Consider the following 20552-nt stretch of genomic DNA (forward strand, 5'->3'; position numbering starts at 1 on the left):
GTGATGGAGGCTGCCACACGCTCCTGGAGCAACTCACTGTGGGGCTGAGCCAACTAGGCACAAGAAATAACAGAGCTGCTGAGACACAAAGAATATAGAAAATTTCATTACCTTCACTGAAGTTTCCTTCTCACCATTCCCAAAACCTGGACCATGAAATCTCCTCGTGCCTGGCCTATAGAAGCAGGGGCCTAAATTAGGAAAAAGGTCTCCCTACTCTTCTACTATGGCTCCACTTCCCAGCCTCCTCTCTTCCTCTCCTCACTCGGAAGCAGAGGCCTGGGCACTCCCAAAGGTACAGCAGTGCCACTGAGGGAGCTCTGAATCACTGCCTTAGAACAACAACTTCTTCCAGCCTCCGCAGGGATTGCCAGGCTGGAAACTCTCCTGCTGCACACAGCACAGTGCAATGCTGCTGACCCTCAGGAGCAGGAGCCCGGCAGCCTCCACACAGCAGTTTATTCTTAGCAATCTGAGGTCAGAAAAGAGAGAAATAGGTCAGGTCTGTAAAGCTCCCTGGAGCCAACTAGGCTGTTAATGCGTGAGGCCAGCGATGCGCCTGCTGAGCTAATCCATGGGCTACAAGCAGGGACTTCTACATGCTGAAAGGATGAAAACTGAGCAACAAACAAGCCAGCAGCAGTTAGAAGGAACATAAAGGAACAGGTCTTTTTTTGCCCCATGGATGGAGATGCAGGTTCAGGGGAGACAACTGGCCAAGGAGTCTGAGAAGCAGAAGCACACAGGTGGCCCCTCAGAGTGTTGGAAAAACTGAAAGAAGAACACAACAGACCAGCTAAAATCATCTCTGATCAGGGATACAAGTGTTTTGCCTTAAGATGTGAAGTCCCAATTCGGGAAAGGCCAGCACAGCTTATATCCTGTAAGTGCCAAGGCAGGAGCTGGGATAGCTGGGAGGATACTGTAGACCCCAGTCAAAGAATATCAGAAAAAGAAAGGGGGATCTCCAAAGGAAAGGGAAGTGACTTTTCCCCAACCACTGACAGCATTCAGTCTGAAGAGTGAAGCTCATGAAGGAACATAGGACAATGCCCAAGTAGCATATGGGTTACTGTGTCACACAATTTTGTATAAAGTAAAATCATATACAAGTCTGTAGGTGAAATGTGGCTCCTGTCACATAATGTTCTTCTGTACTGCACAGCATTTTTGGTACCACAGAGGTCCAAGTACCTTCTGAAAATTAAAAGTTCAGCAAATACATTTGTTTCTTTTTCCCAGCCAGGAAATTATGGAATCAACAGACAAATCACACTGAGCAGCCGCTTGATCAGTTCAAGTCTATTGTAAAAAGTAATTACACATGCAAAAATTTCATACAAGCTCTTCAAAAGATAGCCACGCTCTTTAACTTTCTTCCTCATGGCAACATACAGGTATATTAGAAATATAAAGCTATACAATTTACATGACCAAAAAAAAAAAAAAGAGAGAAAAGACTGACTAAAATGGAATAATAGGCACAGCTGGAAGAAAGGAGTGATGGCTTTGAATTCTATCAAGAAGTTTCTCTGCCACAGGTTTGAACTCTCTTTCCCAATGTAGTTTGTGGGAGTCCCTTCCCTCTGTCTCGAGGCTGCAATCCAACACTAGCTTTTCATCTGCAATCAAGGAAAATATTGTCATCAGTTCTGAATAAAAATATACCCAACTATGTATTTTATGACTACGGCACATACAGCTTACCAGTTGTGCACGTTGATGGCTTAAAAATAACTCTGCACTTCAGATAAGCTGAGCATCACTGTCTGAGGGATTTAGATTGAATTGAAAATAAAGGATGTTTAGGTCAGTAAAACAGTGAAAAGGGCATTGCAGGTTCTTTTATTCTTACAGGTGTAGCTAAACTGTATCTCCAAGACCAAGCAATTACTGGGGCTGTCGCTCTGCAAAGTACCAGGATTTAACATTACCCACAGCAACTTTGCTAAGGTAAGGAATCAACTCATCTAACTACAACTATGTTTTCCCTGTCACAAATTGCTCTGCTACTCTGGTTCATGGAGACCCTTTCAAACTCTATCTACTATCATACTGAGGGAAACTGAAGCACACTAGTTACTGTATTACAGATGCCCTCCCTTCCTCACAAATTTAAAAAATAAAACAACAGAACACTCTTTAATAAAGGCAAGCAATGTTAGGAATTAAGGGAAGTCATCACTCATTATTCCCCCTCCGTTATGCCTGGCACTGGATGTGGCAAAGAGACAAACTCTTACAGAAAAAAGAAACCAGTCTGCAACCAGAAGCATTCTCCTGAATCCAAGAATCCACAGCTGATAATGCTGAACAAATGTTTTCATACAGTTTAACAGGAGGATATTTGACATTAGGGTACTTTACTTTAGACCATAAATGGGCCTAAAATGAAGGTGGAATCCTGCTCTAAATGGGAGTGTCAAGTGTGACTTACCTTTGGTCTAGGCTATGAAAGAGCACCAGATTCACAACATGTTAAACGAGTAACTCTGTCAGGGAGCTTACTGCACAGTCACAGCAGGTAAGACAACTTGGGGCTGAAGAGAAACTTCAGTTCCCACATTTTGAGTCAAACTTTGTGTAGAAAGGAGATGCTCATGCATCCAAAAGCATGCCAAGGTGCCTGTGCAGAGCAGATGGCCTGAGCTGCAACAGCTAGAAAGGAAAGAGCAATATTCCTTGTGCATGGAGATGGGCTCTGGTTCATACAAAGCTACCGGCAACTGCAAACAGTACCTGACTTCTGTGCCACTACACTGTTTCTAAACTACCAAAATTAAACGTGAGGTAGATTACAAAAGGGGTTCTGCATAAAGAAATGCCATTTAAAGCCTTTCTGTAATAAAATAAAGAGAAAAGACCCATTCTTTCAAGATGGATGTCATATCTCTGCAGGAAGAAAACCTGTAATCAGAGAGAAAATCCAGCCTCAGTCATCAGATCCACATTTGATGATATCATAGGATAATTTAGGTTGGACAGAACTTCTGGAGCAGAGCCACCATGTTGCTCTGGTCCATGTACTGTTGAGTACTGACCATCTCCAAGGATGGAGATTCCACAGACTTTCTGAGCAGGCTGTTCCAGTGCCTGGCCCCTGCCATGATGGAAATTTCTTTTCCTAATGTTTAATTGGAACTTCATATTACTGCAACTTGTGCCAGTCTGCTCTTGTCATATCAATGGCACAGTAACCCAACATACCTAAAACGACTCCTAGCAGCAGAGAAGTGAAAGAACCTGAAGGGGAAGATAAGGGATTATGGGCCTTGTTTTCAGGGAGAATTGCTTTGCCTACTCCTGATTTTTCTGCCCAAATTAACTATCTCTAACACAGAGCAAGAAACATTTCTCCCTTTTAGTAGACAGCTGTTGCTCCCAGAAGTTGATTGAATGTTTACGGAATCACTGAGGTCAAGAATTCCAGTACTACAAGAACAAGGGTCAGAACCAGTTCAAAGCTGAAGTGTTGAACTGAAACAGTAAATTTCCCAAAACAGAATGTGAGTAACACTGTGGATCAGCAAGGATCAGTGTTCCACACGCAAGCTGTACATCCTCAGATAATTTAATTTTCCCACGACTCTCCGCAAAAACTAGGAAAATTGGGTACTGGCCAAATAGCATATGAACTGGCTGCAAGCCCAGGGAAAAGACAAGCACACTGGGTCTGCACACTATGGGGGAAGCTGAAGACCAGAGTGCAGACCTCAGTGGTCTGCAAGGGCTACCCATCCTTGTAACACTGGCAAGACAGGGGCCAGGAGCCCTGGAAGCTACTAGCACGTCATGCAAGAGTTCACATGTACTGAGATTCCAAAATAACCTCCTCGAAATGATAGTGGAGGTAAAGATGAGTAGAAGAAAAAGTCTGGAAAGAGCAAGGAGAAAAGAAATTTCACTGAATGACCAAACAGAAGAATGTTATAAAGATAGAGGTTCATCTCCACTGCTATTCTCGAGGGCCTGGAACAAGGCAAAGCTGCTGCCAGGGGCCTGGGAACATCAGACTCCAGAAGCTTTGAGCCAGTAAAGTGACGTGGAACTCGAGAGCAGCTGAAAGAAGACAAATGACAAGTGCCACTGGAAAGCAGTGCTGCTGCATATCAGGCTCTGGGGATTAGGCAGGGAAAAAGAGAAATAAATGGTGTCTTTTGTCCAGCTTCTCTCTTGGGCCCAGCATCTTTTCAGGCTATTTCCACTCCCTTTTAGCTCCCTCATAATCTCTTGTCATCTTGTGCCAGGTAGTGGAGGGAAAAATAAAGGGGAGGAGGCCAAGCACAGCAGGTGAAGTGAGGTGTTGCTGTGCCATGCTCCACTTTTTCCGCTTCCTGAGGGTGTGCTGACGCTTAAGTAGAGTTCACTGATGGTCAGCAGTTGCCTCCTGCTTCCTGAATGATAGAATCAGAGCAATGACAGTTCAAGGCTGTTACTGAATACAATGGGAGGAGGAAGATATAGGACAGTATTAACCAGCTGCTATTACTAAGATTTGTTGGCTCTTTGCACACAGAGGAACCAGATCCAATGAGTAAGATGTGCTCCTCTTACAGCTACTCTTCTGACTACAGTGTGAAGAAAGACTAGCCCTCTGATTTCATTCTAACCTCTTTTTAATTGTCATTACAGTTGCATTACAATCACAATTGCAACTGCAATTGCAATCATACATGAACTTCCAGTTCATGACAGATGTACCTGTTAATGAGAGTCACAATTACTATCCAGCCTGCACTCTGCAATCAAATCAATTGCTCAAATAAGCATTGTTAAATGCAGAGGAAAAAGTAAGTACAAATTTTCTAAAATGAAGATATATATTCCTTGCTGCATGCCAGAAATTTCATGCATGATTGTGGCTGTAAAGTTGCAGAATGTTAAAAAGTGCACTAATAACCTTGAAATACTGATATTTTCAGGTAAATCCTCACAAATTCACCCACTTTTCTCATTGTCTAAAAACAAGAGATCACGGGGATCTCACATTCTGTGTGGGTCTGACAGCAAGCATACATCTTTACTCAATTTCCAATTAAAACCATATCAAAATAAGTTAGTTTCCTTCCATTTCATTGACATTTTAAAGATTCAAGTGTTTTTAAAGAAAATTGCAAATGACCTGCCCAAAATAAAATCATAAGTAAAGCAGTGCTCAAAAAAAAAGAACGAAAATTACATCTACTGACTATAGGACTATCACAAAGCAACTAAAGTCTATAAAATTTGAAGCAAAAGTTAAGTGTCCAGATGAAAAGATCCAACTGGGTAAGCGCATCAGGGTCCAAACATTCCCCTTCCAGCCTGCATTTGTGGAGGAGTTTTGGGAGCAGATGAGACATTGCCACAATGTTGTCCTCGCTCGCAAAGAGGCCATGCTGAGCAAAGAAGGGTGGCCAAGCATCAAGCTCAGCCTGCTGCACCCCAGAGACCTCTGGCTGAGGGGAAAAGCCATATTCCCCAGTGGTGTCCGGTGTGCACTGTGGAGTAACCAGGTGCATCACAGCCAAGCCCTTGCTCCTCACAACACCTGCAGTGACCTCTGAGGCCAGAAGGGCCCACACCCAGTGAAAGGTATGCACTGAAGGTCTAAGCAGGCAAAAAGGCAGCTGGTGGAAAGCATTAGAAGCATGCAAAGTAGGCAAACTAGAGTGGGCAGTGACAGCAGAAAATTCTACCCTGGCAATCTGTAAGACCTGAGGGAATGTGCTGAATGGCAACAGACCACTGTGTTGCTGGATAGTCTAAACCAGTCAACCACTTAAAGCCACATGACAGGCTTCCCAACCAAACTAATACTGCTTTGATTTTGCTTCTTCCATTTCTTTTATTGAGGAAAAGCGACCAAGATTATGAATCTCACCTAAAAGTGATGTGAGCAGCACCAGCAACGTGTTGGTATCTCCTCCAAAGCACGAGGCTGCACTTGTGAAGTTTTCACTGTAGTTCCACAGGGTTTTGCATATCAAACAAGACAGCTGCCAGTCTGCCGGCCCAAAGTCTTGCAAACAGTCAACTAACCTGTCAGTACCAAACAAAAACAGTGGTTTGCTCCATCGAATTTTCTCCTGAGTCCTTCAAAATCTGTAAGTCTAGAAATGTCAGCAAACTCTATGAAAGTTTGCAGGAAAATTCTATGTTAATAAACTTCAGATGCTGTTTTCTTCCTCAGTAACTTCACCCTTTTCATTCAGCGTAGTTCCCTAAGGATATGAACATGCCTTTTGTCTACATGTACATGTGTATGCTGCCTGTACCTGTCCATCCCCTATAACTTTTTAACCCAATTGGCCAATTTCACTGACATGCATCATAAATGTAACCATTTCAGGGACACTAAAATTCTATCAAATTTCATTACAATTTGTGACTGTCCAAATGCTGTTACTGTTTTTCCTTCACAAATTTTCAGACACAGTACAGAAAATTTCAAATTTATGATTCTATATGCTACAGAATATATAATAGAAATTTCTCACATTTATTCAATTTGCCTGTAACTTGTTTTCACTCTACTTTTTCAGCTTTATATTGTAAGTTAACTAAAACATGGGAAGGAAGGATGAGAAGATTATGCATTGTTTACACTGTATAAAAAAGTAATTATATGATGTATGAACAGGAAAGCTTATTGTTTCATAAATGTGGGTTGGACCAACTGCTTTATAAGCATGGGAACATGATCTTTCATGTTCCTCCAATTAAGCTAGATCCGCTATTATCTGAACATCAAAGCTACAAGTGTTGCATCAAGATTTAATATCCCTTATAATATCAGTGCCTTAAACTTGAACTCCCAGAGAGAGGAGACTCAGGAGCTGTTCTCTGCCGAGCATGGCTACATCAGATAGTTCTCCCTACAGTACTAAGTAGTTACAAGAATTTCAACACACCATGTGGGATATCATTGTTCCTGAAGTAACCTTCACAGTCACACCAGATACACATTAAAGGTGCCTATTAACTGGAGCCCACATAGGATCCAGCTGAGTTGAGCATAAGTAGCTACTGCAAAGCCATACCTTAGTTGCTCTGTAGTATGGTGCTCTTCTCTGCTGTATATATCAGCAGGATCTTTGGGAGATTATTCTATGGGTTTTGGCTCTACAGTAGGCTAAACCACTTTAATGCCTCTGCAAAAAAATCCCCATATGAAAGGCTCTTTCTGGATGAACATCAGGTGCCAATTTATCTTCTATGCTGGCATCTTTATTACAAGTTACCAGCCCCAGTAAAAAACAATCCAATTGCAATGTTTTGGATAAACTACTCAAAATTGCCTTTTTCATAAGCACAATCAGGAACTTACTTTCCAATTCCTCCTTCTTCCATCAGAAAAGCTCCTTTGTTCTTATCTACTGTGAGATTGAGCAGAACTCCACAGGCAGAAAAACAGACATCGTGGTTCTTGGAATCAAGCAAAGCAATCATGAACTTGTATACTGGATTGTAAAGAAGGAAAGAGTATTACTGGGAAGATGGACTTACCATACAAGTGCCATTACAACACACTTATTAAAAATGTATCCTTAGAAAGCAGGATACCCTACCCAAAAACTTCACCTTGTAGCATATAACTATGACATTTGTAAAACAGGTGCATGACTGAGAGTATAACATCATGCAGAACAACAGTTTTATTTTAATTTATTTTATTTTATAAAAATACACTAAAGAAATGTGAAAATCCAATTCAGAAGACGTCAAGTTGACCAAACTGAATTGAAGTTTATTTCTTAAAAGCATCACCCTCCTTTCAATTGCATAGTCAGCAGAAACTGCTAGGATTTGGCATCTGGCACTGTTCTTCAATCTGAGTGGCAGGGTTGCCCCAGACAGCACTGAGTCCAGCTGCAACTGCTGCAGCCTGGGGCTCCTGTGGGAGACAAGCAAGAAGCAGAGGCTGGACGTGCAGCGTCTCGCAGCGCTTGCTGACACTGGGGACACTGTGGAGGCAACCCCAGCAAGGGAGTCAGTCTTGCCTAAAGGAGAGGCAGCCTCTCAGCTCTTCCTGAGCTTGGCACACCGTCCACAGCCTCTCCCAGCTGGAAAATTCAGTCCTTTGACTGAGACAGTTCACCAGCAACCAGCTACTAAGTGTCAGTTCTCCCTTTACCTCCAAAAATGGTGCTTTGTCCACACTTGATATAAAGGGTTGCATATTGTGGTGTATCACCTTGCTTTCAGCGCTGACAGGTAGATACCAAGAAAATTTACAGTGAACTGGTGTCTAATTAAACTGATGACACACCCTCTGTGGATAGCAAGGAGTTGCCATTTTTCCCAAAGCTCTTTAGATACCCAAAGCAAAAGGACTTGAGAAGACTTGTATCCTACTTCACCCAGAGGCAAACAGGAGCTCTCTTTGTTGAGGCATCTTACAAAGTGCTAACTAACTGCTGAACATGGTATCAAAAATATGTGATTATGAACCTAAATGAGAATTTAGTCAGATTTTCATTTTATATCATACCACTACTAACCTGTAGGATTTGGAAAGCTTGATGAGCGAAGGGAAATTTCAAAATTTGAATCTTTAGGAAAAACAGAGGTTTTGTAGTATTTACCTTTGTGAAAGCACCATAGTGTATTTTGCTAATCCAATATTTCCATTTTAATGAAACTGAAATAAAATGGTGTTTATAATGACTATTATTGGATTCTAATGTTTGCCTAATTTGCAAAACATCAGGGAAGATTGCTTCTACCCTTTAACTGAGACAGCTTATTAACAATCTTTTCTTTTCAGAACCATGGACATTTAAAAACAGGAGTCGTACAAATGCAAAAGCAACTCACTCTTTTTCTGCATGATGAAGTCACAGACCTCATGATACTGGGAAAGATTGCCAAAGACTCTGACAGCCTCCACAACTCCATCCATATTGTTGCTCATTAACAGCTTCAAAAGCACTATTGGTTTGCAGAGAAATGAAACAAAAACAATTACCTGTATATCACAAATACGTGCTTGGCTTCTTATCAATGAGTATCAGAAGCAAGCAGCAACAGCAACAAATATAAGAAATTTCTTATATTTAAGAAATATACAGTTGTCTGTCTGGTGGCAGTGAAGGGGGTGAGCTGATGGTAGAGTGAGAACTAAATTGTGTAGGGTTTTGAAGATGAGACAAAGAGCTCCAATATGGGGCTAAATGCAAAGGAATAAACAGTTATGGACACAGTCCAAGCACAGTTGTAATAATGGGAGCCAGGTTTGCTATGCATTTTTGAGTGGGCTCATGTGGAAATCCAGCAAGACATAATTAAAAAAAAGTTGTAATATATAAGAGAATTGATTCAGATCCTGAACGGATGGTCTTATAGTGGGATGTCTCCTAAAACTCAAATTATTTTCTGACATTAGCTCTCTTTTCTCTCATTCCTGCTATAACAAGGAAGCACATTTTCTCTCAGCAGCTACTTAATATTGTCTCAATCCGAAGCATTCACTTCCTTGCTGCTTTCCTGCTTAGCAGCTTAATATATGATTAGTGTGTAACTTCAGCAGCAGAATGAGAACTCCAGCATTTCATAGGAAGAGCTATCATCATGGGGGGGTTTGTTGCATGGCAAAGGAGCGATGTTACAGAAGTTACATTTATCAGTCTTCTGTATGACACAAACCACTGAAATCAGTCCATCATATACAGGATTTAAATAAGTCAACCCTTAACACTTCTACCACAGAAAAGTGAAGGAAATAAATATAGAGTAGAGGTTGGCTTAGTTCCCATTACTTCTGTCTCTGAATGTTGCAATACTGAACATGTCTTGAACTTGTCTTAAAGAAACATCTGAAATTATTATTTTTTGTCTTTGGGAACCACCACTTGTATCAGTAAATATTCTCAAAATGTCTCCTGGAGGAGGAAGCCTGCTGGTCTTCCATCAAAGGGTTCTCTTTCCTCAGTTCAGGCAGAGGAAAGGTGATGGCACTAGTTTCACATGCTAACGACCAAAACAGAAGAGGGAGAGCAAATGGGACAGGCAGAGAAGTAATTTGTTTCCACATTTTCCAACCAGCAGTAAGAGGCAGCTGGCTTATAGGTGACAAAATGAGTCATGACAGAACAGCAGAACTGTTACCTCTACCAGTCAGGACACTAGGTTGACAGCCAGGATATTTTTTCCTACTCCTCGTTCTACCTGTTGTGCAAACTTCAGGTTCTGTCTCTCCCCCATGCCTTGTCTATTTAGACAGAAAGATATGCAAGACATAAACTCTACCTTTTGCACAACATTAACACACTGAGACCCAGAACTCAGTTGCAGTTCCTACACATCACTAAATTATTGCTGTCCATACTGTCACGGGGGAGAGAATCCCCCACTACAATGGATTTATAAGCCAGAAAGTGACAGAAATCAGATTTTGCAGGTACAGAAAGTATCGAGAAGAAAAAAAAAAATCTTACTGTACCCTGATGAGAAGTAAAAAGCCACATGATTATTTTGACTCAGGTATATGGATTTTTAACAAATCTAGCAAAAATTGCTACACAGAAAACAATATGGTAAATTCCTTTGGGGAGTCAAGGAAGGGGTTTTGTCAACAACTCAGCTACTTTCATATAAGTCACAGAATTACTTTCCAAAAGAATCAGAAATCATTATGGGAAGAATTTAGCCCTATGAGCTTTATATTCCTACAATATGATACCACAAACACTATCAGTGTCTTTACTTTCTGTTATGTCAAAATATTTTCACTTTCTAAAAGCTATACAAAAAGTAGTATTTTAAAAGTCCTTACTTTCAGCAATGTGCAGCTTCTTGTCTTGAACCACAGAACTCTCCACTTGGTAGTAGGACAAATTGTTGATTGTTGTGGCAGCATTGATGACCAGCTCTTCACAGTCATCGATGGACTTGTATTCTGAGAGTCAAAACCCACAAAATATATGTAGATTCACACGCACATGATTCTGACTTAGGAGTGCATTAGATCTCAAAAGCAAACTGAGTAATAGTTTACATGGCCACTATTATAGTCAACTATTCTGTTTTTCAGGAACATGGCAGAAGCTAACAGGAACACCCGATCCAAAAATGGCAATACAAAGTCACTCTTTACAACTATCAATTTAGAGAAATCATTGTGATTAAGGAAACAATTTAAAATCTAGTTAGTTAAGGCATTTTACAGAACCTATTTGCTATTTGAAGATGGCACTGAGGAGAATCCACATGCAGAAATAGGGCTATGGGACAGACACAGAGAAATACCAAGGACTATTATACTGAAATGTTAGGTACCTTGAAAAAAAAATTGGACAAAAAATCTTTAACAATATTTGAAAGATTCTCTTAGAGTTCCTGACAGAATGTTAACCAGCGTAAAATCCCATGTGTAAGTCTGAAAGTTGTGTATACCGATTTATCTGAGGTTTCTGGCCTCAGAAACCAAGAGTGAAGGAAATAAAAGAGGGGAGAGAGAACATTTTGTAGTAAACTGACTGATGTAGTAAACTGAGTGCTCAAGAAGAGGGGAGGCTAGCAGAGAGAAGCTTTGAAGCTCAAAAGCTTTTACACAATGATTAAGACATTGAGACAGTTTCAACCCATGAGAGAGAATGCAGTTGTGAGTCTGCCTTCTCTAATCCCCCATGACTATAAGATAGAGTATAATCAGGTTGATTGTCTTAACATATTTAATGTTCTCATCACAGAGTAAAATACACTGAGCCGTCTGAGATGTATCTTGTCAGTGCTAAACTCTGTTACAGGGACAACAAACCCAGTCCTACTCTGTTATTAGATTTACAAAGGGATCGGTAAGTGGTAAAGGAACTACAGTCCTAAGCCTCCATTTGGCAGGAGAGGGACACGCTCTTCCATCCAAAAGAGCTAAAAGGTTGGAAAAAGAAGAAAAAAATATGAGAAATTTCTTTGAGCAGGCTGAAAGTTATGGGCGCAGAGAACAAAAAGAATACTTAATTGAGAACAGTCACAAAAAATGCAAACCTTAAAAAAAATACCACCACCAAAAACATCTATGTAGCACCTGACAAGAACAAACTTCCCTTATACATGAACTCTCAGTGAGATGCGTTTAAAATAAAATTTGTTTTCTTATCCTAATGATCATATCTGCAAATCTAATCACTGAATTAAACACTTCTACAACATCTTTCCCCAGATACTGAAAAGTCTGTATCAAAGCAGCAATGCATCCACTGTCTCAAACAGGCCTTCTACGTATGAATATCAGCAAATTGACTTTGGTTTTTTTTGCAATGAAAAATCCTGAACTCTCATTATAGGCTGAAGGAAGATAACAAACACAACGTAGATTTTATTACCTAGTACGGTAACAAGTAATTCAACAACACGATGAGCAGCTGCCAGGGTGGCTCCTATGCTGGGATGAATTGAGAGATTGGCCAGCACTCTTATCAGTTTTATCATAACATCTTCTGCTTCTGAAGGATGCTTTAGGTGGTTTTTTCCTTTTCCTTCTCTATCATGGTACCATGTCTGTGCATTCAAATCAAGTTCGTAGTAGGTTTGGAATAATGATGTCAAGGTGTTAACGCTTTCCTTTTCTTTAAAAAATTGCTCACGGGCCTGGTTATTCTTTGCTGTTAAATTACCAAGAATGAAGACGATACGGACAACTAAATCCTGCAGTAAAATAAATAAACAAACCATATTACATGGAAAACATCAGAAGGTATGAGCTGCTTAAAACGATAATACTTTATTTGCTTCACAATTCAGGTAATAGCACATCCAGAATGACTGAAGAATTCCAGATACAGCACCTAGAAATAATTTTTTATGCTACCGTTTTCATAACCCAAATCACATAAGAAATCAAAAATGTCTGAGAGAACTAGGATAGCATTGGGGTAATTACTAATGGGATATACTTAGTATAGGTCATCTATTTTTACCAAGCCCACAGTAATCTTAAAACGTCTTAAAACAGCACTTTACATAACTAGAACAATCATATGGACTAGAGCTTACTAATCTTTCAAGTGTCAGCTGTGATGGGCAAAGACCACAACCTTTCCTCCTCTGGGCCTGGTAATGATTGCAGAGGTTAAACTCCGTTCCACTGAGTTATTACTGTTAAAGCCATGTTAGATCTTACTCATTTCATAGTTAATTTCAATTGCTTACAGATAGCCAGATTATTTGTTCCAGATTTTTACCAGAAATGTAATCTAAGTTGACTGGTCTGTTATTCTCCAGTTCCTCCTGTTTCTTCTTTTAAAAACAAGCGCCCTACAACCTTGAAATTCTATACAATTTTTCAAGAATCCCAGTGATCGGAATCCCCTTTCTGTCCTTTTGTAAACACCAAAGGTAAATTGCATCAGGCCTAGCTGTTTTGAAGATATTTAAATATGCTCCAGCTCATTTTTTAGTGATAAATGAACTTAGGCTGAAGTACAGATTATTCATTTGGTCATACTTAACCCTTTTAAAAAAGAAGCAAAAAAAGGCATTCCACAAAAAAAAGCACTTCACTATTCACAGTGACATCTGTCAATAATGTTCACGTTCTTCTGAACACTAGAGCAATTATTTCCTTATTGTCTCCTTACTCTACTATAAAAAGTTTTCTTGTTTCTTTTTATGTCCCTTTTTGGTTGCATCTCATTTTGTGTTGGTTTTTTTTTCTATTTTGATTTTTTGTGCTCTTCCTACCCTTTTATTCTTATCATTGCTAAGTGATAAGTATTTTTATAAAGTACCTCGAGATCTCATGATTTAACCAAGTTGCTCTCTTAAAGCACTTTCTAGCCTGATCTTCAGTGGGATAGAGAATTGTACATACTGAGATAAAGCCTTTCTGTGGTAAGACTAGTGGATCCTAACTGAATGGCATTTAACAACATACTCATCTTTTTCTTACCCAGCATTATGAGATAAGAAAAAAAAAAATTCTGAAAGTCTGAAGTGACCCAAGTTTAAACTAATTAAAACATTTGCCTCTGTCACTTGCATCAAAACCTACTCATTTCCAAAAAGAAAAATCTGTAGCTGTATCTTTACAGTGCAGGTAAAGTAACAGCATTTCTTCAAGTATATCAGGGCCATCTACCCTTACAGATGCACTTGCACTAACCTAGAATTTTGCTAAACAATTTACATGCTGTTTTTCTTCAAACATCTGAATTATATTTACACATATTCTAACCCTCCCTAGTATTAATAATGTAAGTTAACCAGGCACTGCTGAACTCTGTTGAAGTATACATACTAATACTGAAGGAAAAAAAGATGTGTAAGCAGCAAGTCCTTCTTTCCTACAGGCCTTCACCAGTAAGTTCCAGGTTTTAAGCCTCTGCCACAAGACATTGTCAATAACATCCTCTCGGGAACATGAGTGCTATCATCGTACATGAGAAGCAGCAGTCTCCTAAGTGAGGAAAAGGTTCTCACATCCATATATTTAATTTTAGTATCACTCTGTAGGACCTGCTTCCACTTTTTTTAACTAGGCATCATATTTTTTGCTAGCATCTAAATGTCATCAAGACAAATTTTTATGAGCATTCTTACTGACTAACCACTAAGAGCTTTCACCTTTGCTGGCATAACACCCAATTCACATAGGCTGTAAAAATTTGAAACAAACAACTGATGAATCAGAAGAGAGAACTGAAAAAAGCAGGCAGTCTAGTTTGACTCGTTTATATTGACTTTCTAATTTTGGTCAAAATGGTATCAGCCCAGCAACAGCTCTGCCCAATCAGGAAACAGACAAACAGGTACCGCAAAGCAATCAACTGATATTTTGAGAAGTGTGATCTCAGCTGTGCTTTCCACCTACAGCCGAGCAAAACAAACTTATAAAACACTTCTTTTTTAGCCAAGCATATCCGGTTTTAATAGAATAGTATCGAAGATTCATTATCTTCCAGTGAAAATTTAACTAACAGAGTCAAAGAGGAAAGCTGGTATTGACTTCTCCCAACTAGTACAAAGCTCAAGGGTTTGTATTATTTTTGGCTATATTTTTTTAAATGCTCATGGGTAAGCACTGCAAGAGTAAAAAACACATCTCAAAATTTCTGTGTAAAAAGTACATGCAAAGTTGAATGACATTTTGAAACTGCTTGCAAGACTAAACCTGTGCAAGGTCCATGAGCCTTTTTGTACACAGAAAAAAAAAAAACATAAGTGAGATTACTATGCATCTCCACATTTTTTGAGTATTAACTGCATATGGAATTTCAGATATTCTTGCACACTTACGGAAAAATTACATTTATCAGATCAGTTTATATAATATGGAGGTTTTAACATGCATCACACTAAAGATAAATTAAAGACAGGAATTACAGTCAGTTATTTCATCTTTTTAGAGTGAGGCATTCATGTGAGACGTGGTGTCCACAGAGTACCCAAACCTGAGTGGAAGGCTATATATGAGATTACACAGCCTCACTTATACAAACAAATTGGAAGAAAAAATCAATAAAAACTTGAGAAGATGGTCTCTTTTTTTGCTGCTATCTGTGAAGAAGCTATGATATTTTCGTTTTTAAGGTGGTAGTGGTACCACATACTCCATCAGCATTTAACTGTTATTCTTCTGGCAACTGGAACATTCACATTTGATCACAGATATGAAAGATTTCTTCACTTATCTACTTGTAAAAATGTATTCCTTGCACTGCCCTAGTAGCAAAGGTACCTCATGTACTTACTGAGTCACAGAACTTGACAACAGTTTATCTTGGCAATTAAAGTATACCTGCCTTTCAGTGTAAAGCCTGATGGACAGAGGTACAAACAGTACAGGCTTACTTATCAGTAGGAAAGGAAAGCAAATTAGGTCAATAGTTTCTAACTAAAACAAGATAAATAAGGAAGGGGAGTCCATTCCAGAGTCTGTGCATGCTGGCCAAGTACCTGTTGTTACTTTATTTGATGCCTGCACCCTCAGAAGGGGAGGGATAGTACAAAATAAAAGGTCAGATGCCAGCAGCTGTGTTCCTATTGAATCATCAGCTGTAAATGAAATGTGCTTTCCATGTTACACAAACTTCAGTGGAGTTAGTCAAAATTCTACCATCTGCCCTGCTTCTCATTCAAATCTAATTTACACTTCACTTCCAAATTCGTATTTCTGCTTTATTATGCACCTTGGAAAGAAAATCTGGGAGTTCTCTTTGCAAGGTCTGATAATCTACTTACAGACAAAATTGCAGTAGTTACACCATCCTGGAGCTAATCTCTTGTAAACACAGTATGGATTCATCTTGAAGTGAAAGTTCTTGTTCAAACCCAGAAATAACAACTGACACAAAATGAAACTCAATTTAAAGAGAAAAAAAAAAAAGGCTGGGGGAGGAGGGGGGGGAAATGTGCTTAGAATGGTGTAGAATAACCTGGAAGTATCAAAAGCAAAAAAAGTTCTTGACTGAGGAATGTGAAATAAAGAGCAGAGAGGAGAAGCTTTGCCATAGTGATAGCAGAGAGTACTTTGTCAGTAAAAAGGGAACCCCCTTCCCCCCCACATATGACTATATGGATGTATTTGATAAGGAGAGGCCATTAGAAGTATGTAATTATACTTCTGTGTATCCACATCACAGGATCCTACCCGATAATTTCTACACCCCGAAATATGATCTGTTAAGCTAAACTTTTCAGAAAAGGATTCATTTGCACTTAGTGACTTTTAGCAACTCATATTCTTGGTTTGTTTGTGGACACCTGGAGATCTGAGAAAGGTAACAAAAAAAAGCAAGCACGGTGTCACCAGAACAACATTTGATGAAAGGCAGTGTACGTTCTCTAAAAAACACAGGAGGAAAATCTTATATTTTTGCTCTTTAATGGTCAATTACTATATTACCTTTTTTAACTGTCCTAGGCACTATTATAATGTTGGGCTAGATGAAGAAGGAATACAACTAAAAATATGTATTTGTAAATGCAGGAGAAAAGAACCAAATTATCAAGGCAAGTTCTTTGTAGGGTTACCTTGACAAGCACTTCAGCAGAAGTGATGGCATAAACAGCACTCAATCTCCTTTCCACTCACAATTTATTTTCTCACCTATTGTTTCCTCAGTATTTGTGATCAAGGAAGTATTTGTGTGGCTGTTCAACAAACTAGACTGGAAAGCAATGCAGATGATAAGAAAGGACTGGGATTCTTTTTTTTTGGTTGTAAAGCTATTGGAAGCTGGGTCAGTTCTCTGACATGATGTATGGTGCTGTCACACAAACTGTCCTCAGACCAAATGAGGGACGGCACAGTGGGAAAAGGTGAGTAACCAAAACACAAAGAACACTTAGGTCAGCACTGATGACCATTTCTTTAGAAGCAAGCAATAGATAAAGAAACACACCACTGCCCCCAATAACAAATCAGACTGTGATGTCACTGAGCAGAGTATCAATAACACTCTCAAGGCACATAAAAGGCAAACATGTATATCTAAACCAAACAGAGCTGCAATATTACACCATATTGTGAAGAGCCTGTGATTGCCTCTGGGTATTACATGACTTATATTATATGACTGACTGAAATAAGTTCCTGGGAGCTCATCACAGCCAAAATACCAGACAGAAAGACCAGTCACTGCATGCAGATATGCCTTTGCCTAATAAATAAAGCCAAAACAAAGTGGGAAAATTCCCTGCAGTTACAGGCCTCATCTGTGACAACCTTCCCCACTGCAGGAATCCTAAGAGCCAAAAGGGCATTCAAACAGCCTGAAATGAGTGGGGATATCTTGGGGGGAGTGGTGACAAGAACTAGTCTCACAAGCAGAAGCCTGCTTGCTCACAGAGGACCACAAACTGATTTGGGACCCACTACCTGGTAGATGCATTTGGAAAGAAAGCTGGGCAGATCCAGGCACAGTGAACCCGATAAATGTGGACATATCCTTAGAGAGGACAATACGGCAACACCAATCTATTCTTCATTTAATAAATTGTTTCTGACAAACTGATTGTTAAATCAAACAGCAGTGTGCAAATTACAACAGAAAATCAGTCCAGTTCTTCTAACTGATGCAAGAGACGCAAAAATAATAACAAATCTTTTCAAACACATCAGGACCAGGAAGTTTGTCAGAATCTGCAGAACTAATTGATGATCAGGATAAAACAAGCACTCAGAGAAGAAAATGTCATTGCACAGAAGCTAAATGAGTTCTTTGCATTGATTCATGCCCACTCTGAAAGCAATTAGGGACATCTCAATGCTACAGCCTTCTTCAGGAAAGACTCATCAGAGGATCTGTCCAAAAACTCAAGCAATCACAATCGTTAAAGATTTTAAGGAACAAACTGACAAAATAAAGAGTAACATATCACCAGGACTGGATAATTACCCAACAGTTCTAAAAGAACTAATTAATGAAATAGTTTAATTACTAACAGCAATTTGCAACCTCCTGAAACTGCTTCTATGCTTAAGAACTGGAAGGGTAACACACACGAAAACATCCCAAGTGAGATTCCAGCCTGGTGTGTGGAGTAGATAAATTAATACAAGACCACAAAAAAAGAACAAAAAAATTTGTGGACAGCCAGATAAACACAATCAGCTTTAAGGCTTCTAAGACCCATCTGAGATCACCATGGGGCTTTCCAGGAGACTTTTAACAGTCACTTACCAAAATCCTAGCAAAACTAAGGACTCACACTGGAAGGGAAAATGTCTTGGTACAGATAAATTATTAGAGAATGGAAAACAGGGTAAATTAGTAGTTCCTGCAATGGAGGAAGATGACCAGTGGAATTACAGAGTGTTCTGTGCTGGGATCTGTTGTGTTCAACTTGTCCATAAACAACATAGAAAAGTGGGTGGCAGCAGTGATATGGGAGAGTTTCCTGACTTCACTATGATGTTCAAAGTAGCAAAGATGAAGGCTGACCAAAGAGCAGAAAAAGGATTTGTAGTCAACTGGTAATAAAATATGCACAAATTTAAATGCAGATGAACATGAAATGATGTATGGAAAAAAACCAGAGCAAACATACCTTCATGTATAAAATGACTGCCTTTGAACCAACCATAACCACCTGGACAGCAATCCTGGGGTTAATGACAGATTCTTCATGGGAGTTCAATGCTCATGGGAGGTCAAGAAAGCAAATAAAATATTAGGAATTATTGGGAAATAAATTTATGCAGGCATGCAAATCTATGACATGGCCACATCTTAACTGCCATGTTCTGGTTTCCTCAAAAAAAGAGACAGGAATCAGGATTGTAAAATGCCCTGAGAAAAGCAACATGGATACACAATGGTATGGAATAGTCTCTATATCAGAAAGGTCTAAGAAAGGACTCTTCAGCATGAAGAAGAGTTAACTCGAAGAAGATATGATAAAGGTCTAGAAAGCCAAGGGAGGTGTGAAATGAACAATGGGCTTAAATATTCACTGCCTTTTCAAAACAAGAACCAGAAGGTATCAAATAAAGATAGTTAAGCAAACAAAAGGAATTACTTGCTATGGCAACTCCTTGCCAGTAGATCTTTAACATATTTATATGGGGTAGAGAAGAGACTCTAGAATTTCACAGAATAAAAGCCAACTAAAGTTTATTTCATACACAGCTGGCTGAGGATGTTTCTAAACTGGAAAGAGCTGGAGGTCTGGTAAGTATACACAGGGAGTATCACACATGCTTGTTTTTATTGTTCTCTAGACATCTTTCACCATTGCCGAGTACGAACAGTAGACTGGATGAACTGTTCATGTGATCCAATGTGATTATTATTTTGCTGAATGGGCAATTACTGCATCCAGTGATGTCAGATTCTTAAACAAATGTTTCCTAATTTAAAAAGTTGGATACTTTGAAGTATAAAGGGATTTTGTTATACAACAGGCACAAGATTGCTTCGATACAAATTTTAGTATCACACCCTGTGTTTGTGCACTTAGGATTGAAAATAGATTCCTAACTGATAAAACATTACACAGGAGCTGGCAGGGCCCCAAAAGGGCACCTAAGCTCAGATAGTGCCTGCAGTATTGACAGAAGCTACTGCCCTATTTAGGCAATGTGCCTGTTCCAAAAGCATGGCCTTCTTGTGACTTATGACAATAACCACAGCCTGAGGAAGTCACCTTTTATATAGTTTATCTGAAAACTTTGGAGATGATAATGATGTGAGAAAGCGGAAGAGCATCTTGCTAAAAGATTTCTCAAGATGGGCAAAAGTCTACAATGCTGACTAGAAACAGAAGCGTGAGAGCTCATCCTGCAAGACAAGCTCTACGAGAATACTTCTGACAGCTTTCACAGCATGTGGCAGCCACCAAAGATTTTTTTTGTTATTCCACACAAGTAAGCTCCAAAGCCAACCACAAACACATATTTCATATGTGTACAAAAGCACCATTGAATTCCCCAGTTCTACCTTGCAGATCCAGCTTTGCAATTTTCTGTATTCCTTACCTAAGACTATGACACATGGAATTTAGCAAGTCTCGCTAACTCAATATCTCCAAAAGCCTTTCCCATAGAGCTAAATCACTACTCTTCCATTCCATCTGATTCTTTTACCCAAGAGAGAAAACAAGCTGAGAAAAAAAAGAGCTGAAACTGC

General features: G+C 39.4%; 1 protein-coding gene across 7 annotated transcripts in view; it reads right to left on the reverse strand.

Moving 5' to 3' along the window:
- Nucleotides 1-1282: 1282 nt before the first annotated feature.
- ARMC2 (armadillo repeat containing 2) overlaps nt 1283-20552 on the reverse strand; it is a 62358-nt gene continuing 43088 nt past the window's right edge. For 6 of the 7 annotated variants that reach the window (XM_018078361.1, XM_018078364.2, XM_018078359.2 and 3 more), the window contains 6 exons: nt 12306-12627; nt 10757-10879; nt 8800-8913; nt 7310-7442; nt 5864-6021; nt 1283-1622 (listed from right to left, as the gene is read on the reverse strand). In XM_018078361.1, coding sequence (XP_017933850.1) covers nt 1465-1622; nt 5864-6021; nt 7310-7442; nt 8800-8913; nt 10757-10879; nt 12306-12627 — 1008 coding nt within the window. In that variant the 3' untranslated portion in view covers nt 1283-1464. Of the gene's footprint in view, nt 1623-5863; nt 6022-7309; nt 7443-8799; nt 8914-10756; nt 10880-12305; nt 12628-20552 lie in introns of those variants that run through there. The other variant, XM_018078363.2, reaches the window with a different exon arrangement.

This window comes from Manacus vitellinus, unplaced genomic scaffold, assembly GCF_001715985.3.
Source record: "Manacus vitellinus isolate BGI_N305 unplaced genomic scaffold, ASM171598v3 scaffold_4_pilon, whole genome shotgun sequence".
In the NCBI taxonomy this organism is placed as follows: domain Eukaryota; kingdom Metazoa; phylum Chordata; class Aves; order Passeriformes; family Pipridae; genus Manacus; species Manacus vitellinus.